Source organism: Cervus canadensis, chromosome 18, assembly GCF_019320065.1.
Source record: "Cervus canadensis isolate Bull #8, Minnesota chromosome 18, ASM1932006v1, whole genome shotgun sequence".
NCBI lineage: Eukaryota > Metazoa > Chordata > Mammalia > Artiodactyla > Cervidae > Cervus > Cervus canadensis.
In genome coordinates, this window is record NC_057403.1 from 24,491,776 (window position 1) to 24,509,757 (window position 17,982).

General features: G+C 51.3%; 1 protein-coding gene across 4 annotated transcripts in view; it reads right to left on the reverse strand.

The window, feature by feature from the left end:
* ACTN4 (actinin alpha 4) overlaps nucleotides 1-16,796 on the reverse strand; it is a 74,793-nt gene extending 57,997 nt beyond the window's left edge. Inside the window, exon 1 of one of the 4 annotated variants that reach the window (XM_043438022.1) lies at nucleotides 16,531-16,796. In XM_043438022.1, coding sequence (XP_043293957.1) covers nucleotides 16,531-16,692 — 162 coding nt within the window. In that variant the 5' untranslated portion in view covers nucleotides 16,693-16,796. The remainder of the gene's footprint in view (nucleotides 1-16,530) is intronic. The other 3 variants (XM_043438023.1, XM_043438021.1, XM_043438020.1) reach the window with 3 other exon arrangements.
* Between the last annotated feature and the right edge of the window lie 1,186 nt (nucleotides 16,797-17,982).

Below are 17,982 nucleotides of genomic sequence, written 5' to 3' on the forward strand. Positions count from 1 at the left end.
CCAAAGACAGGGGCTTGTCCCTCCTTCCATGGAGAAAAGGGAGAATGGAAACTGCATCAGGAAAGGGTTGGGAAAGGGTTGGTGTGCCCCAGGATAATGATGTAGGAGGGGTGACAGGTTTCGGGGGAGGGGGGCCACTCTAAGTGTCGACAAGTTTTCATTAACGCCAGGGCTAATTTAACCCTGGCACAGTTGAGGGGAAGAAAACTGCTCATCTCAGAGGCAGAAAGGGTTAGGATCTGCAGAGTCCCAGTTGCAATGGAGGGGAGGTGTCTCCGAGCACACGTGTCGTCCCCGCCCCACCCCAGGCGTGCGAATCCCGACTGGAGGTGCAGCTGATGTTACTTTCCTCACACTTCAGCGTGTGAGCAGGGTGTCAACCACTTGATTTGGAAAGCGCAAACCAGGTGGCCCTCCCGCAGGGTCCCGCCTGCTGCCGGCAATGGGCAGCTCTTGAAAGCCGGCCCCACTCCCACCTCCCACCAGTGGGTTGTCGCTCCCGTTTTAACATTTTCCAAATTTGCTGCGGGCCTGCGCCCTGTTAGGGGAGAGGCTGGGAGGCGGACATTCTCCTCATTCTTTTTCCTTATTAGGTTGTGGATTTGATTGCTTTTGGGGGGGATAGGGGCTAAGTTGAGGAATGGCATCAGGAAGTGACCTCGGGAAGGGGAGGGGGAGTGGCAGGAGGCAGGCGGAAAAGAGGATGGAGCTGGCCAGCTGGCCGTGAGAAGTGCTTGGGGGAAGGAGGCGGTAGGACTCCGCTAATCCCTCTAGAACAGGGGTCCCCAACCTCTGGGATGTAATGCCTGATGATCTGAGGTGGAGTTGATATATTAATAATAATAATAGAAACAGAGTGCACATTAAATGTAACGTGTTTGAATCATCCTGAAACCATCCCCCCTTCCCCGGTCTGTGGAAAAACTGTCTTCCATGAAACCGGTCCTTGGTGCCAAAAAGGTTGGGGACCAGTGCTCCAGAAGGTCCAACATTCTGGACCAGCAGCTGAGCAAGGCTCTTGTCTGACAGCACTTCTGGGAAGTTATTTTGGGGCTTATCAGTGGGAGGCCATTCTTCTTTCCACTTGATTACCAGTTGAAAGAAGGTGCCCTGACTCAAGGCTGTAGGTTGTTTCTAACTTGAGTTGATAAGGAATTTTTTTTTTTTTTTGCTTTGTGGGGAAGGGGACGGGGAAACAAGAGGACCTGAGGAAGAGTCCCGAGGCTGACTGCCAACTTAGTAACAAGCTGACTTACCAAAAAAGCCTTGCCGGCCCTGCCTGTGGCTCATGCAGACACAAAACTGTTTAGGGCTGGCAACTCAGAAACACAGAGCCACGTCCCGGGTAACAAGGCCCAGATGGACCCAGAGGCTGGGGACAGGGCTTCGTCATGTCACTTGCGTCTCACATTCCAGTTGCCCCTTGACAGTGGATGCTGCTTTGAAGTCCCTGGCTGGGTTCAGGGTTCAGAGCTCCCTGGGGGAGGGCTTTAGGAAAGGGGATACGTTACATTTTGGTTTTCCACTGAGCGGCACGTTTCAGCAGACCCTTCCAACTCCTTTGAAGAGGAGACGCCAGCAGCAGACCCCACCTGGATGTAGGATGGTGAGCTGCCAAAAGAATTCTGAGAAGCTACATGAATTAGGACTGACAAGGTGCTAGGCACTGTGCGAAGTGCTTCAGACACACTCTTTCTCTTATTTAATCTTAGAATCATCCTGTGAGATAGGATGGTGGCCCTTTTCAAAGGAGAACACAGGCTTAAGCCCTGCCCACAGCCACGCAACCAGTAGGTGGAGGCGATGGGTACTGAGCCCAGTTCTGTCCCCCTCTGAAGGCTCTGCTCTGACCTTCTACCCACCCCATACCTCTCATTGCCTCCTGCTTCTGTCGCCAGAAGCGCCCTCACACAGTAGCGGCAGCGCTCTCGACACCCCCTCCCGGGTTGCAGCTGCTGGAGACAGGAGACAGCCTGGATCCCAGTGACATCTGAGCCGCCTCCTGGCGTCTGGTGGGCGGGCTGGGTGCTATCGGCTCACCCACCCACCAGCTCACCCACTGGCTGAGCGGGCCTATCTTTCCAGAGCCTGGGTTCCTGCAACAAACTTTCTGTTCCGGAATACTCTGCAACATCCCCCGCCCCTGAAACCTCTCCCCAAGTGTGGGTAGAGCAATGTAGATTCCCCCGCTACAAACTAGTGAGCCCCTATTCTCTCCTGGAAGGAAGTCCACCTCCCTCCCCTTGGGGGAAAGAGACACCTCTTAAGGATTAAGGCAGACTCCGCCTGGAAACCAAAAGGAAACAGAAACTGGCTATGCTAACAGCCTGCAGGTCTGACAGCAGAAGCAGTGCCTCAGCGCCCAGGCTACAGAGACTGGCTCATGACAGGCGACACTTGCCACTCTCACTGACCCCCCAAATCCTTCCATGGCAAACCTCCTGATCCCAGGAGAGATCGGAGAGATGGTAGCCAGGTTCTACTAGAAGATTTCAGCCACGACATGCATGAACTGCGCTGTCATGACTCCCAAGCATCATCTGAAGGGAGGAAAAAGCCCAACCTGAAACCACACACACCGTCTAAGAAAGAGGCCTGGGCCAGCTACCCCAGCCTTATCTCATAGTAAGGCCAGCGTGACACTCAAATATGTCAATTTTGGGAAAGCAAATGAAGGGCACTGCAGTATTTGAGTCACACATTTGGCCCATGAGCACCTGAACGAGGAGAGTTTGTTGGTTTTCTTTTTTTTTTTAAACACACTTGAGTATTTCCTGGGATGGGACTCCTACACTGCACAAGCCAGTTGAAAGCATTTATTTAAAGAAAAGAATAGCACCTGGAAGCTGAGCTGGCAGGCAAGAATAAACTCTTGAGGCAGAACACTTGGAGGCTACCCTCATGCCAGCAATAGTGTGTCTACTGTGGTGTGCCAAGCCAGCCAGCCCGCGGGACTTGACCCCATTCATTTCCGTGATCAGCACAGAACCGCTGTTCCCCACTTAAGAGTGTCATCTGGACTAGAAGGCAGTGCCGAGCGTCACCTACCCAGAGGTAAGGCACAAGGCCTGAAGAAACCCTGGGGCAGAAGAGGACAGGAGAAGGGGGTGTTTCTCTGCTCCTCTTTTCTGAAGCCTGTGCTTATTCAGAAGGGACCGTCAGCAGGCTGCAAGCACATGCCTCACAAGGATTAGTCAGAGCTGACGCCTGCCTGGGGAGAAGGGTCTGGCCTGCCCCCTAAGGGGGTCCCTGAAAGCCGCAGGACCTTTGAGTGGGTAGGGACTCAGAAGCTGGAGTCCTGCAATGCAGAGGTTCAAACGCATGGGTGGCTGAGACATACTGAACATGGTGCCTTGCCTCGAACGGGAAACTCCCTAAAGAGACGGCTGACTGAGGGGAGGAACTGTGGGAATGCTCACAAGAAGCAGCTAAGGAAGGCTGTTCAAACTGCACATGCGGGATGGGATCCCCTAATGCCTGCCCCCAGAGACCTGCCCGCACCACACTCACCTCCTTTATGAAGGTTTCCATGACTGACCCACCTGCCCCTATTCACCCTTCTCCTCTCCCGGGACACGGCTAGAGTGCTGTGGGCTTGTCTGTGGGCCGCCGGGTGTCCTCCTGAGGGCTCATGTGGCTCTGCTCTCTGCCCTGCCAGCTCCTTGAGAGCACAGGCCGAGTCTCCGGTTTCTCTCATACCCCCAAAGGCTCGGCGCAGAGCTGAGCTCTGCACAGGAGCCCAGCGAGGGCTGTCGAGGGCCCTGCCGGTCATGTTTCTACCTGAGCGCCGGACTCCAAGGCCCTCGAAGCCCCAACTCATGTTACACAAGATGCTGGTTGGCTATCAAAAGCAGACCTGCTTTGGTCAGCGGCCCCAACACTGCTATATGAGTGAAGTCATTCAAGAGACCTTCCAAGGCTCTACAGCATGTTGAAAAGAAGACAGCTTCCTCCCTCAGAAAGCTTTTTTGTATCTGCAGGGACAACTTGGAGCAGGTTCACCTCATCATAAACGCATAATAAGCCACCCACCGTGGAAACTTAGTCGTCTCCCAAACACGGGGTACGAGCTCCATATAATTGGACCCGTTTTCCACTTGCCGTAGACTTTCTTCCCACTCCGAATCAGTATTATAAGGGGGGAGGTTTTATTTTTATATTTAAGGGGATAAGGATAAAAACACACACCTTTATCTCCCCTCCTATACGGCTACTTAAAAGATTTAACAAGTTCACATGGGTGTGGTGCCAGGAAAATGGAAACCTCGCCGTCTTTTTGCCAGTGGAAGCAGCGGGGCTGGCCGGGCCGTCACAGGCCAACTTCATATTAATTTGCTCCTTTAAATTCTGTCAGAAGGGATGGTTTTTGCTGCTGGATTGCAGCTAGGGGGCAAGGCAGAGAGAACTCCAGCCCAAGTTCACCTGATGGACACTGCATGATCCTTGAACTTGGCTTCTTGCCAGGCGCCGTGTGTATGGAGTCAGGAGTGTCCATGGCTAGCCCCGAGCTCTGTCAGCGTTCCTCCCTTGCTGAGTCAAAGCCACACAACTAGTTTGACAAGGTGTGCCTTCTGACAGGGGAGCCACGGGCCAAGTGAACACTACGGTGTTCCTGGACCGGCTTCCAGCGAGGGACAGAAGGCTGGACGCCTCAGAAAGAATCAGCCTGCAAGTCCGCCTCTCTGAACTAGAGGCGTCCTAGTTACAGCCCCACCTGACCCGAGGAACCGAGGGTATCGAAAGAGAGGTTTACAACGAAAGCGGGGCGCCTGGAAGAGCCAGTTTAAAAAAAAAAATCGGGCTTCCTGGCTTCCCACTTCAAAGGGGGGAGACACAACATTTTTACCAAAGATACGCTGTGAACCCAGCAGCCTCTTGATGAGCCGGAAGGGAGCTGGAGTTTGATGGTGGGGAGAGAAGTTAAGCTCTCTGAGACACGACCAAGCCAGATGAGAACACGGTGCCATAAAACTCCAGATTCAAAAGTTACCAGCGCTTTAATCAAACACAGGTGTCTGTCTACTGGAGCAGTGATCATGGAGATAATTGAAGTCTTTGTTTGGTGTAATGCTCTGTGGTACTGGGCTTCCCACTTTAGAAGTCAGGTCTGGTTTGGCCTGTCTAGGGGGCCTGAGGGGAAAGCGTTGGCAGGGCCAGATTACTGGAAGCGTGAGGTTCCTGGCCTACTGGGGTCTAAGAAGGACTGCGTTTACAGACCCTGGGCCTCATCACCACTTCCAACAAAGCTCCAAGAGAGCTGGCTCTGCCCATCTTCTCTACTGTACATGCCCTGCTCTGACCATCCTGAACTTTCTGTCCCTCGGGGCCGCCATACTTCCCTTCCCTCCACTGGAACAGCCATCCCCCAGAGCTCTCCTGGCTCCGTTTTTCCCATTCCCTGTGACTGTTGCTGTTCAGTTGCTAAGTCATGTCTGATTCGTTCATGACCCCACGGACTGTAGCCCGCCAGGCTCCTCTGTCCATGGGATTCTCCAGGCAAGAATACTGGAGTGGGTTGCGATTTCCTTCTCCAGGGGATCTTCCCAACCCAGGGACTGAACCCACGTTTTCTGCGACTCTTGCATTGGCAGGTAGATTCTTTACCACTGAGCCACCCTTCTCATCCCTTCAGTTCAGTTGCTCAGTCGTGTCTGACTCTTTGCGACCCCATCTCATCCCTTAGGGAACAGCTAAACTGTCAAGTCTTCAGAGATCTTCCTCTTGATCCAAAGTACCAGCACTGCCCTCCTCCCCTGACGGACCTCTCCCCAGGCTATTCCCAATTACCAGCCTGTAGTGTAGTGAAGACATGGCTTGAAAGTCAGACCCTCTAGGTTCAGATCCTGGCACTGTCACTTGGGCAATGGCTTCAACTTCAAAGGATTCATTTACGCACTTGTCCTGTAGAGGTGACAATACCTACCTCACAGGATTACATGAGTCAGTCCACATAAAGCTCTTAGAATAGTGCCAAGCCCAGAGTCCTAGCTAGCTGCTATTATTATTATTATTAAATTCATAGGGCATAATCCCGTCTGAAATTACCTTGTTTTATTTGTGTGCTTGCTGTCTCCCCACCAGCCCGAGATCAGGAACATAAAGAAATGAGTTGGGAGATGGTTCTCGTTTGGTCATCTGATTTCCTTGGTGGCCAGGGGCCAATCCCAAAGTGGGGAACCAAGCTCCCCAAAGACCCTCAACTGCCCACACTCTGACGTAACTGAACCCACGAGGCCTGAACTGCGACTCACAAGTCTCATGTTTAAACTATGCTTGGAATGTTCGATAGGAACATAGACTTATTTTTAGGCAAGAAAGTTGTCTCCTAGGCTGACCCGGTGCCCCTGGAGCAGGCCGTATTTGGCAAGGCCGGCTTTGTGGCTGTTTATAAAAGAGGCCCAGAACTTTCTCAAGTCTAAGGTAGCTGCGAAGAGAACTAAATGCGCTGTGAGTCGTTAGTCTTGTATTTTTATGGTCAAAGCTGGTTCCCTTTGAATCTCTGGGGTGTTTCCGTACAGCGGGTAGGAGCCCAGTGCCACTCCCTGACCTTCCACGGCTCTGGGCCATGATCCATCAACCAACCATTCTTGAAATGTTTCACCGCTCTCAGCGGGCTGAATTCTCTTCCGTGGGCTGTCCCTGAGTCACTGATTCAGTGAAAGTTACAAAAGGAAAAGGAAAACTTGCTTCCCAAAATGGTTAAGAAGGTTCCCCCGGTCCCAACTGGTCTAGGTATTTCCTCTCACTCCACCAGTAGACTCAGTGCTGGGTGACTACAGGCCTAACATTTCAGAAAAACACATCTTGAATCAGACCTTTCTAGACCTTTCTGTTTTACAGAAAGTCACATCCTACCAGACTTGGCTGCATAGCTCCAGTGATCCCTCCTCCTCCTCCCGCCCCCAACCTCACATAGGAAAAACTGCCTGACGGTCCTGGTGATGTTTACCGGCTGGATACCTTCCAGGGCTGGTTAGCAGACAGCCTGTAAGAAGGGTTGATTCATCAGACTGCCCTTGAACTAGCCTGGCAAGCTGGCTGCTTCCAGACATTTTGAATTTTGAAATGGAGTTTATACTTCATAGGCCAGAACTGGAAGATCATACCAGCCTGTAAAATTTCTTTTAAAAACCTGACTCTTCCCCACATAATCCATGCCAGCAACAGCCCAAGAGGCATTTAATATTTCCATCAGACACAAAGGTTTGATGTAAAGATACTCATTTCCTTAAAGAAAAGAGAGTGGGGGAAAGAGGTGGGAGTAATGGGGGAGAAAAAGGTTTATTTACTGGCAGAGTTGGAGGAGGAAGGATGTGGATTGTTTAAAAAAAAAAAAAAGTTATCATGGGATGAATTGTGCTTGGGATTTGCTGGAAACTTTAGAGTTCTTTTTAAATTTGTCAGTGTTTGCGAAAGCAGGCAAAAGATGCAGGCACATTTTGCCCTGCTGTTGAGAAGTCACATAGCTGAGATTCCAACTCTAAATGCCTAGAGAAAAAGCACTCGCCTCAGCCACAAAGCCAACGGCGGCTTTCACGTGTACTCATCTTCTCCTCTCTTACAAATACACACCCTCCTCATCGATAAAACAGACTGGCCTGACCCGTGCACCAGAGAACAGAGGCTCCTGGTCCCCCGACCCAGCTCGGCCACCACGTATGTGGATACCTTCCCGGGAGACCGGCTGACAGCACCATTTCTACCCAGTAGCCCAGCATTCCTCCACGGTGCTGCCTCCAGCACAGGGGCACATCTCTCAAATGCTAAGCACTCTCGTTTCCACGATGTTATCAGCTAAAGACCTTTCACACACACCTTGACTGAGACCGATCAAAGCGCACCGACGTGCTGGGGGTTGCACACCATGCCGAGGGCGCATACCGAGGCCGGGGACACTGAAGCCGGCTTCCCGCACTGCCCGTGGTGCTTGGTAAAGGGAGGCCTGTTTTTTCAATAACACCAGCTGGAGACCCACAGACTCCTGGGGTGACACCCCCTCAGGCAACCTCCCGGGGTGGCTCTGGTTGCTCACTTTCAGGCTTCCTCCTGTGATGTTTCCCCTAACCTCGAACTGGCCTTCTCTGCCACCAAATGAAATGTGTATTTAAAAAAAAAAAAAAAGAAGTGGGGGGAGAAGAAATGCATTTATTTGACTTCCTGCCATGCCCCCATCCTGGATGGCTGTTAATTAAGACATTCTTGGAGCTGGAATCAAGAGACTTTACTGGTCAGGAGGTAAGATATGGAAACCCTTCATCTTGGGCTCTTTGGAGGTTAAAAGACCAAATGCGTTCCCATCACACATGGGGAACGAGAAGGAAGGCGTACGGCCTGCCTTCTGCGCTGCCTCCCATCCACCTAGACTGCAGCTTCCACCCACTCTCACCAGCCCTCAGGGAGGGGGGGAAAAGATGAAAAGAAAAACCCACTAGAAAGCCAGAAACAGACATCACTCAGCCCCACACCTTTTACGGGGGGGAAACTTTAAAAAGCATAAAACAAACCACAATGTCTTCTTTATTCCTGCCCAAAGCTGAAGACACAAATGCTATTGTGTTGTGTTCTAGCATCCCATTCAATTGTTTCAACACCATCAACGATACTTCCCAAAGATGACTTCACTTGTGCTCTGTGGAGCAGAAACTGCCACTTACAGCTACTTCTGCCCATGTCCAGAGTTCCACTCGGAGACAGAGAATCTGTTCTGCTCTCTTATTTGGAAGCAGAACATTGAAATCAGCCTTTCTTAACGCGGCAGGAAGGCACTGCTTTCCTTTCTGAAACGAGAATGCAAATACCCAGATGGGGCAGCAGGGTGGTTCACGCAGAGGAGCAGCCAAACTTCAAGTGTGTTTGTGTAAGGAAGCTGGACCCTTAAAAAGACAAGGCAGGGCTTCCCTGGTGGCTCCGTGATAAAGAATCTGCTTGCCAATGCAGGAGACAGGGGTTCGATCCCCGGTCCAGGAAGATCCAGGGCGACACAGAATAACTAAGCCTGTGCGTGCGCCCGAACTACTGAGCTTGTGCTCTAGAGCCCAGGAGCTGCAGCTACTGAAGCCCGTGCACCCGAGAGCCTGTGCTCCGCATCAAGGCACCGCGATGAGAAGCCTGCGTGCCACAAAGAGAGGGGCCCTCACTTCTGCAACTAGAGAAAAGTCCACACAGCAACAAGGGCCCAGCGCAGCCAAAAATAAATGAATAAATAAAATTTAAAAAAGAAAAAGCAATGTGAGGAGCAAGGGATAAACCCACAATTCTTTTATTTAGAATGTGGCCCCGAGTTCTTAAAAACAAACAAACAAGAAACCGTTAACATTTGAATGCAGAGAAAAATCCAGTGCCACTCAGTCCTGGGAGATGTGTTCGTGGGCAGTACACTGGGAGGCCGGGCAGGCAGGACGGGTGGCATGTTCCCGGGTGAGTCACTCTGCCCTGCCACTCTCGGAATGTTTCCAAGGTCAAGTGAGAGAAGGTTTTTTCCACGCATGGCAAGCACACCATGGGAGATTTTAAGAGTTATCCACGCTCTCCACTGAAACTTGAATGACTTCGAGAAGATTACTCCCTTTTGCTTCTCGGTCTACCTACTGAACACATCAAAGAGAATGTCTCTGCTTGGTTCTCTGGGTCTCCAACACCTCGCCGACACTTGCCAATCTCCTTCTGACAAAGGGAGCAGGCCTCAGGCCTACACCCTGCAGCAGGCTAGAACTTCACATCATTGTTTTCTTTCCAGCCTGTTTATTTTCGCAATTTCCTTCTATTTATGGCCAGGGAAGCTGGGGTTTCCACTGGCAATACTCATATAAATTTCCCCTTTAAAACTTAAGTTTAAAAAGGCAAAATTGACTTAGAAGAATATTATTAAGTATATAAAGGCAAAAGTGGGCTATGGAAAAAATCACAAATGACTGAAGTTTAGGAAGTACGGAGCCAAGCATGAGGTAGGGATGAGGAGGGCCGCTCTGGCTGGAGAACCACTGTGCCTTCTTGGAGACACAGGATGGTGCTCACTCTTGGGGAAGCTGGGGCTCATCCCATCCCAGGAACGCAGGAGCCAATACAGAAACAGGTGGCAAATAGCAAATCACAAGTTAAAGCTCAATTCACTCACTTTTAGAGGTCCCTTCAGTAAATTACATCTAAGGAAAAAAAGGCCACTGGCCTCTTCCGGAGTAACTGCTGCTCAGACTAAAGAGATGGCAACCAAGTTACACCAACCGGCTTTCAAAGACTTTCCACGGACATTCCAAGTTAATGCATCTGTTGTTTACGAGGGAAAGGGGAGGGGGAAGGACATGAAAGAACAACACAACCGAAAAAGGCACAACACCAAGACAAATGTCTGTGGGGTTTTTATAAGCCCAGAGAGACTGCTACTTGGACAAAACTTCTGCTAGGAGGACACGTTTGCCGGTTAAATATATGCAGTTTTCCCTTTTCTGGAGGAGGCGGATCCTTCTCCTCCCAACCAGTTGGTTAATTTTTCCTCCCAGTAAGATCACTCTTTAAACAGAGGCTGGACTTTTTAAATGATTTCTGTTTTCCCTTGACTCACTGAACCTTATACTTCCTGATACCTGGATTACTAACTAAAATGTAACTCATAAACCTTCCTGAAGAAAAAGCAAGTGTTACTTGTACCACTTGCAGACACTTTATAACAAATTCTGGCGTCTAGACAGGCAACACTGTAAAACTAAGTTTCCTTATAATTGCACTGGAGGCTTTGATGTTTGGACGTTGAACTTCATCCTGAAGGAGACTGATCTGGAGTTCTCAAACTACTGGGGACATAAAGACGTCTTTCAAACCTCCCTGGATGACAGGATTTGTATCAACTCAAGTGGAAGCTTCCGCCCACCTTTTAGTAGGTCAGTGTTTCAGTTACCACTGCCATTGAATTACCAACTTGCTATCACTCGCCTCCTATTTCCATGAAAAAAGAAGGGGGTGGGGGGCAGGGAGGAAGACTTAAAGTAACATGAGTGCTTTTGTTATTCTGTAAAATAAATACATAAAATACAAGTGACAGAAGGGAAGTGACCAGACAGATGAAAACAGGGACATCACTAAGTGAAGGAAATAAGGATAAAGCTGGGAAAACCATTGATCTAGAACATTCCGAATGCCAGAGAAGAGATAAACATGCTGATTAATTCAGCCATTCAGAAAACCTGAATGAGCAATGACACTACAGCAAACAGCTGTTCCTTAATTATCTTTGCCCTTTCCCTCTCCTCCTCCCCCACAAAATAAAAGGGAATCCTTTTAAAAAAAACAAAAAACAAAAAACAACCCTAAGTCTGGTCAAAGGCTTGTACAATTCCCGGCACATTATAAATCAATATGTCAAAAGCCAGAAGTGGTCATCTCAACGGTCTCAGAAATTCCTTGAGTCTTCCCAAATCGATTCCCTTTTGGCTTCATTCTCTTTGCTGTCATCTGCTAGACCAGCGCTGCCAGCTGACTTGTACTACTCACTCACTTAACTCTGCAAAAGAGGGCTGCCTGGCCAAACTCAGCCGTGATTGGAGTATATGTTTAAATGGTAGAACTCCCCACCCCAGAGACTTGAGACTGGAATCCAGCCTTGTTCCTGCTCCTCTGAGGTCCGATTCAGGGGGCACTTTGGGCGGCTGCTGTTGTTGAGGTTGTCTTGTACGCTCAGCTGTGTTCGACTCTTTGCAATCCCATGGACTACAGACAGCCAGACTCTCCTGTCCATGGAATTTTCTAGGCAAGAGTATGGGAGTGGGTTGCCGTTTCCTACTTCAGAGGATCAACCGGACCCAGCGATCAAACCCACGTCCTGTGCATCTCCTGCATTGGCAGGCGGATTCTTTACCAACGGTGCCACCTAGGAAGCCCTTTGGGGGTGCAAACCTACATTTTCACTGACCTCCCAGACTGCATCTCAGGAGTTAGATAGCACCAGCCGCACCCGGATGTTAAAACCCCATCCTCATTTCCAGGGTTGTTTTCCTCCAATACTTCTCACCAAACTTTTCCCATGAGGCAGCCTGCTCGAGGCCAGGCCGTCAGCTGCCATTAAATGGAACTATTTAGCACCAGTTCCAACTGCACAGTGAGTCAGCTCCCCGCTGCCAAAGGAGCCTCCTTGCTGGTCTCAGGGAGGGTGTTTCAAAAGGCAGAGGGCAATCCTGCCCATGCCCTAGAGCGCAGAGAAGGAAACTAATTAGATGAAGCAGTAGGCGCCACTCCACAGCACCAACTGGATTTCAACCCTCACCTGAGGGCTGAGCACATTCAACACACCTTCAACCTACATTCAACACACCTGAATGGGTGTGAGTGGCTACAAGGGGCACTGCACTCCAGCCAACCTCCCTCACCTCGCCTCTTAGGCGGGCATCAGAAAAGCCCTGTTTCTTGCTCTTTTCTTTAAGTTAATTTTCACTGGAGTACGGCTGCTTTACAATGTTGGGTTAGCTTCTACTGCACAGAAAAATGAATCATTTTGTAAAGCGACTCCCTCCTGGACTTCCTTCCTGTTCAGGTCACCACAGTGCATGAAGCACAGTTCCCTGGGCTGCACAGTAAGTTCCCATCAGTTATCTATTTTAGACATCGTACCAACAGGGTATGTGTCAATCCCAACCTCCCGACTCCTCCCACCCCTTACCCCCTTGGTATCCATACATGAGTGCTCTTCGTCTGTGTCTCTAGTTCTGAGAAAAGCCCTGTTCTTAAAACTTGGGTCGGGGGGAGTGACCGAGGACAGAAGCTAGCAGCTGAGTACATTTCCCTACCCCTCTCCCAGGAAGGCAAACACAATACCTGCCCCCCTTCTCACATAGGGGTGTGTGTGTGTGTGTGTTAGTTGTTCAGTCGTGTCAGACTCTGCGACCCCATGGACTGTAGCCTGCCAAGTTCCTTTGTCCATGGAATTTTCCAGGCAAGAATACTGGAGTGGGTTGCCATTTCCTTCTCCACCTCACATAGGTACAGTCTTTAATTCTAGATGACAACTGAGTCTGGGTCTTTTTTTTTTTTTTTTTTGGTTTTGGTTTTCACTAAGTAACTTATTCCATTTTTAAAAACTGCTAAGGATCTGCTAGTCTCAGCCAGATCCTAAGAGGCAAGCAATTAAGAGTAATGGAACAAAATAACAGATGGCTACTCTGAGGTCTCTATCATCAGCCTAAAAGAAAAAAAAAACAAAGAAAGAAAAACAACCCTACTTGGAGAAAAACAAGACACCATCAGAACGGTTCAAATAATTAACTCAAACCTAATAGAGCCCAAGCCAAAGGTCAGGGTCTAAACACTGAGGCCCTGTGAGCAGTCAGTGATGTTTCAACGACCACGCCACCTTAGCAAAGGAGGCAGTTCCTCTTGCTGCGACGAGAACTTCGGGAGTGGCTACCAAGTGCCCTCACCTGTCCAGTAGAGCAAGGGTGGCAAGGCTACTCAAGCCTCTTTCAGAAACTGGGAGAGGGAGCTCTGGCCCAGAGCTATAATTGCTCAAGAATTTGCTCAAAGACCAGACCAGTCCTTCCCCCCGCACCCCTGGAGAAAACATGCAGAGCCTTCCCAGATCAGAACTGTTGCATAACCTACTTATCAGGTAATGCCTTGGTTACAAGGGTCCCCAGAAGGGCTTCAGGTGGATGTGAGAACCACTGGGAACCTCAGGCACCCTCTGACTTGGGCCAAACCCTGCTTAATTCCTAGAAGAATTCAATTGCCACACGCTTTAAGGGGCCCACAGCTGTCCTGGACATAGCTTTTAAGAGCGTGTGAGTACACACAGGACCGCCACCCTCTCTGTGGTCCGTGGCTCAGCCTCAGAGGGGCAAGAAGGGCAATCTGTCACTTGCCAAAGTGGCACTGCCAAGCAGAAAAACCCAGTTTAGGGGGGATGGGGGTGGGGTCCTCTTGGAAGAAAACAGCACAGACTCGTCTCTATATTCGTTTCCATTACTCCTTCTCCCATTTCAGAGAAGATGCCCACCCCCAAATAGGTAGGCACACAGCAGTGAAACAATATTCCCCCCAAAGTACAGTTGCGTGTAAATATTTGCTGCAGTTGTATAAAGTCGGACACGCTAAGATCTGGCCCGTCTTGAGAATCTAAAACAGCTGGTCTGAGAGGGGCTGTGAGCCACCCTTTCCTTCCACCATGCCTGGTCCCTGAGGATGGGAGGAGGGGGGGATGACACAACCGCAGCCAGGCCTGGGGATGTTGGTGAGTCCCGCTTCCTGCCCCGGCCTGAAGGGTGCCCTGGCCTCACCCAGCGGGCAAGGGAGACTAGAGTCATGGAGGAACACACAGCCGGACTCCCAGAAGGGAATGGAGTGAGCAGAGAGTCACTCTGGGACGGGTAGGAGTCAGCAAGGGAGGGGGAGGGAAGGTTCCTACTCCCCACCACCTGAGTCAAGAGGCTCCAAAGCTTGTTCTCCGCCAGGACCGGGAGCTGGAGAAGAAGGAGCTCAGGTTTTCTCAAAAAACAACCCCATGGACCCCGCCTTGTTCCCTTCCCAACTTCCCAGGTCTCTGAGCAACTCATAACCTTTTTCAACCCAGCATTGCCTCCGGCAGTAAATTATTGTTGAGACTGGAGGCTAGGTCTCTCCCCTCAAAAAGAATTTTTATGTCAGATTATCTCAACCTGCCCACCCGGAGGTAGGTGGGGCAACAGATAAGGACACCACCACGGAGCCGCCACCCTTCCCCCCCTCCAACTACCGATGAGGAAATTCAAGCAGAGGTTGGTAATTTACCCCAAGGTTAAGCCAGGCCCCACCCCGGGCTGCCTGGCACAGCTGTTCCTTTCACCCTTTCCCCGCCAGCCTGGGCTGCCTGCATGGAACCCCCAAAGCAACAGCTCACACCCTCAAGAGGCTTCCAGCCACACTCAAACCCCTTGCTACTCTCCCAACACCATACACATCCACCCTTGTAGAATCACAGAAGGGACTCCCTTGACCCCTCCTCATTCCACGGATGACAGAACCACACTGAGACCAAGGGTCTTGCCCAAGGCCATGGAGCTGGTAATGAATCTGGGAAGAAAATTCAGGTCTGAAGAACCTACGACATGCCTCTAATAGTAAGTACCTCCCACCCTCTTCACACACTTTGAAACAGCCCCCTCCCAAGACACACACACCCCTCAACACCTTCCTTTCTTTAGCTCTTCCTGCGCATGCTAAACCCTCTCTTCTAGCAGCTTGGAGCTCCCTGCTCTCTACCACCTTGGATTATATGCACACACATACACCTATACACATACACAGATACACACAAACACACACCCCACCCTCTCTGCACCTCCCACTCCTTTTGATCTACCTCTCCCCACTGTGAGTCCCCCGAAATTGCCTCCACACCCCAACGTGCCACCTGAAAACAGACCCTGCTTTAGAACAAGCTCTTCATCACCACCCCTGAAAGACAATTCTTCTGGACACTCTCAGCCCCTCCTCCCCAAACAACTTGTTCTCCCTTCACAACACATAAACACACTCTCCAGTCCTGGGACAGCACCTCCAGAAGCCCTCACCCCCAAATTCCTCTCTTGGTCTATCCATCACACACTCTCTTTCTAATGAGACTTTCATTACTCCAAACACCTCCCTCCCACCATCCGCCATTCCGACCATTCTCTCCCGCCATTCTCACCTCGTTCAGGCTACCTTTGCCTCCGGCAACGCCAACCCTTTGCTGAGCTTTGTCTACGTTCCATCAATTCTTCAGAACCCCTCCTCAGAATACTCCAAATTCTCTCTATCCCCCTTCGGCCTCTCATCAAGGAGGCCTTGGCGTCACCAATACCTCTTCTATCTCCCAATCTTCTCCTCTTCCCTGTAGGACAGGGCATCCCTGATAATATCTCGCCCCTTCAAAACCTCTTATTCACAGCTCCCTGACTTCTCCCACCAGAGCCAGATTTCAGACCTCCTTAGCGGCCTCCCCATCCTCACCCACCAAGCCCTGGGTCCCTTCACACCCACTCTAGAATCTTCATCCCCTTTAGAATGAAGGGGGCTTCATCCCCGGGGCTCCCATAATTCCAACCCTCTTCAGAGGATTCTGTAATCCAAGTAACGCCCTCCATACTCCAGCTCCTCTTCGGACTCCCCCGATGCCGAATTCTATCCTGACCCACACATTCCAGGTTCCCCCTTTTCCCTCTGACCACCTCCAGTCCATCCTGATCCGTCCATCCCGCCTCAGACCCAGTTCCGTTCTTGAGTCTCCTCCAATCATCTCGCCGACTTCCCCTCATTCCCAGGCCAGACGCTCCAATTCCTTCCTCGGGCTCCCTGATTCCCAGTTTTAGATTTCCATATCCCCTACTCAGCCGCCAATTATTTTTTCAGACTCCCAATTCCCCTCTCAAGTTCTGCAACTCCTTTCCAGGACTCCAAACCGCTTCCCAGACCCGCCGAATCCTTCTCAGGACGCCCAGTTCTCACCACAGACCCTCCGAGCCCCTTCCCGGTCCCCAGCCTCCCTCGGAAGCCCCCCCCTCCAGCCCGTCCGGCCGTCGGGCCGCGCACCTTGCGCTGCTGCTTCTCCCAGGCCGGGTCCAACAGCAGGTCCCGGTCCCAGTCGTCCTCCTGGGCCATGTAGTCTCCCATGCTACCCCCGCCGCCAGCGCCATTGCTCCCGCTGCTGGGGCCGTACTGGTACGACTGGTTCGCCGCGTGGTAGTCCACCATTCCGCCGCCTCTCCCGAGCCCGTCCGCTCCAGCCTCTGCTCCCGCCCCTCTGCCTGAGCCGCTGCCGCCGCCGCCGCCGCTTCAGCTGCTTCAAGCCCGCCCTCCGCCGGCGCCTGCGCACTGCCCGCCGCGCCTGCGCACCGCGCCGCCGCCGCCGCCGCCCTCCCGCGCGCCCGCCTCCTAACCCAAAAAGGCCCTGAGACTCCGCCTCGGGGCGTTCGGAGCCTGCGCACAGCGCGCTTCCCCGCCGCCCTTCAGCTCGTGGACGAGCCGCGTCCCCTGTTCCCGCGTGAGCGCGCCCGGCCTCGGCGTGTGGGCGGGGCCGGACCGCGGATGATTCTTAAGGCGGGTCTCGCCGTCCGACTAAGAAAACCCGTTCAGGCGTGGCCTGTATCCCATCAACAAGAAAAATCCAACAAATATTTATTAAGCGCCTGCTGTGTGTGTTGTACTTAAACGAGATAGATAAAACTCCCTGCCCTCGCGGAAGCTTTTAGTGAAGGGAGACAACAAACAAAAAATTTTCAGTACATAATATATATGTTAATATATTCCAAGGGGATTAGCGTTACGGAGAAGAATCAAGCTGGAATGTAAATAGAGTTGTCAAGATAGGCTTTGCGGAGAAGGAGGACATTTGAACAAACACCGGCGGGATTCAGGAAATGGACATGGGAGTTAGACTGGAATAGGTACTGGCTGACTCGAAAGTTATCGATAGAAGGTTTGGGAACTTATCTATCTTCATTCATTCAACAGACACTTGTTGAGCACCTACTGTGTCCCAGGCACTGTTTTCAGGTGCTGACGATATGGTTCTGAGCTTAAGTGTGATCAGTTCTCAAGTGGCTAATGCGGGGGGTGGGGCGCAGCAAAGAATAAGCAAGTAAATACAGATAAATGATATTGGCACAGTAAGAGGTGTCTCGAGTGTAAATATCCAAAGCTGAGCTCCTGATCTTCCTCTCAGACCTGGTCACCCCATGATCATCCCTGTCCCACTGGATGGTGCCTCCATCCCGTGTCCTCTTTGTCCTCACACCGAGTTCTTCAGGAAATTCTGTCAGTTCCATCTTCCAAGTATGTACGGAATCCACTCACTTCTCCCTCCCCTATGGCCACACCCTGGTCCCGTCCACTCTCGCCTTGTCTCCCCTTGGACCTCTGCCACAGCCTCCTCACCATCTCTCTGCTCCTCCACTCACCACCCAACTCTCTCACAAGAAGCCAGAAGGAACCTGCGAACACCTGAATCAGGTCAAATCCCTCCCTTGCCTGCTCAGAACCTTC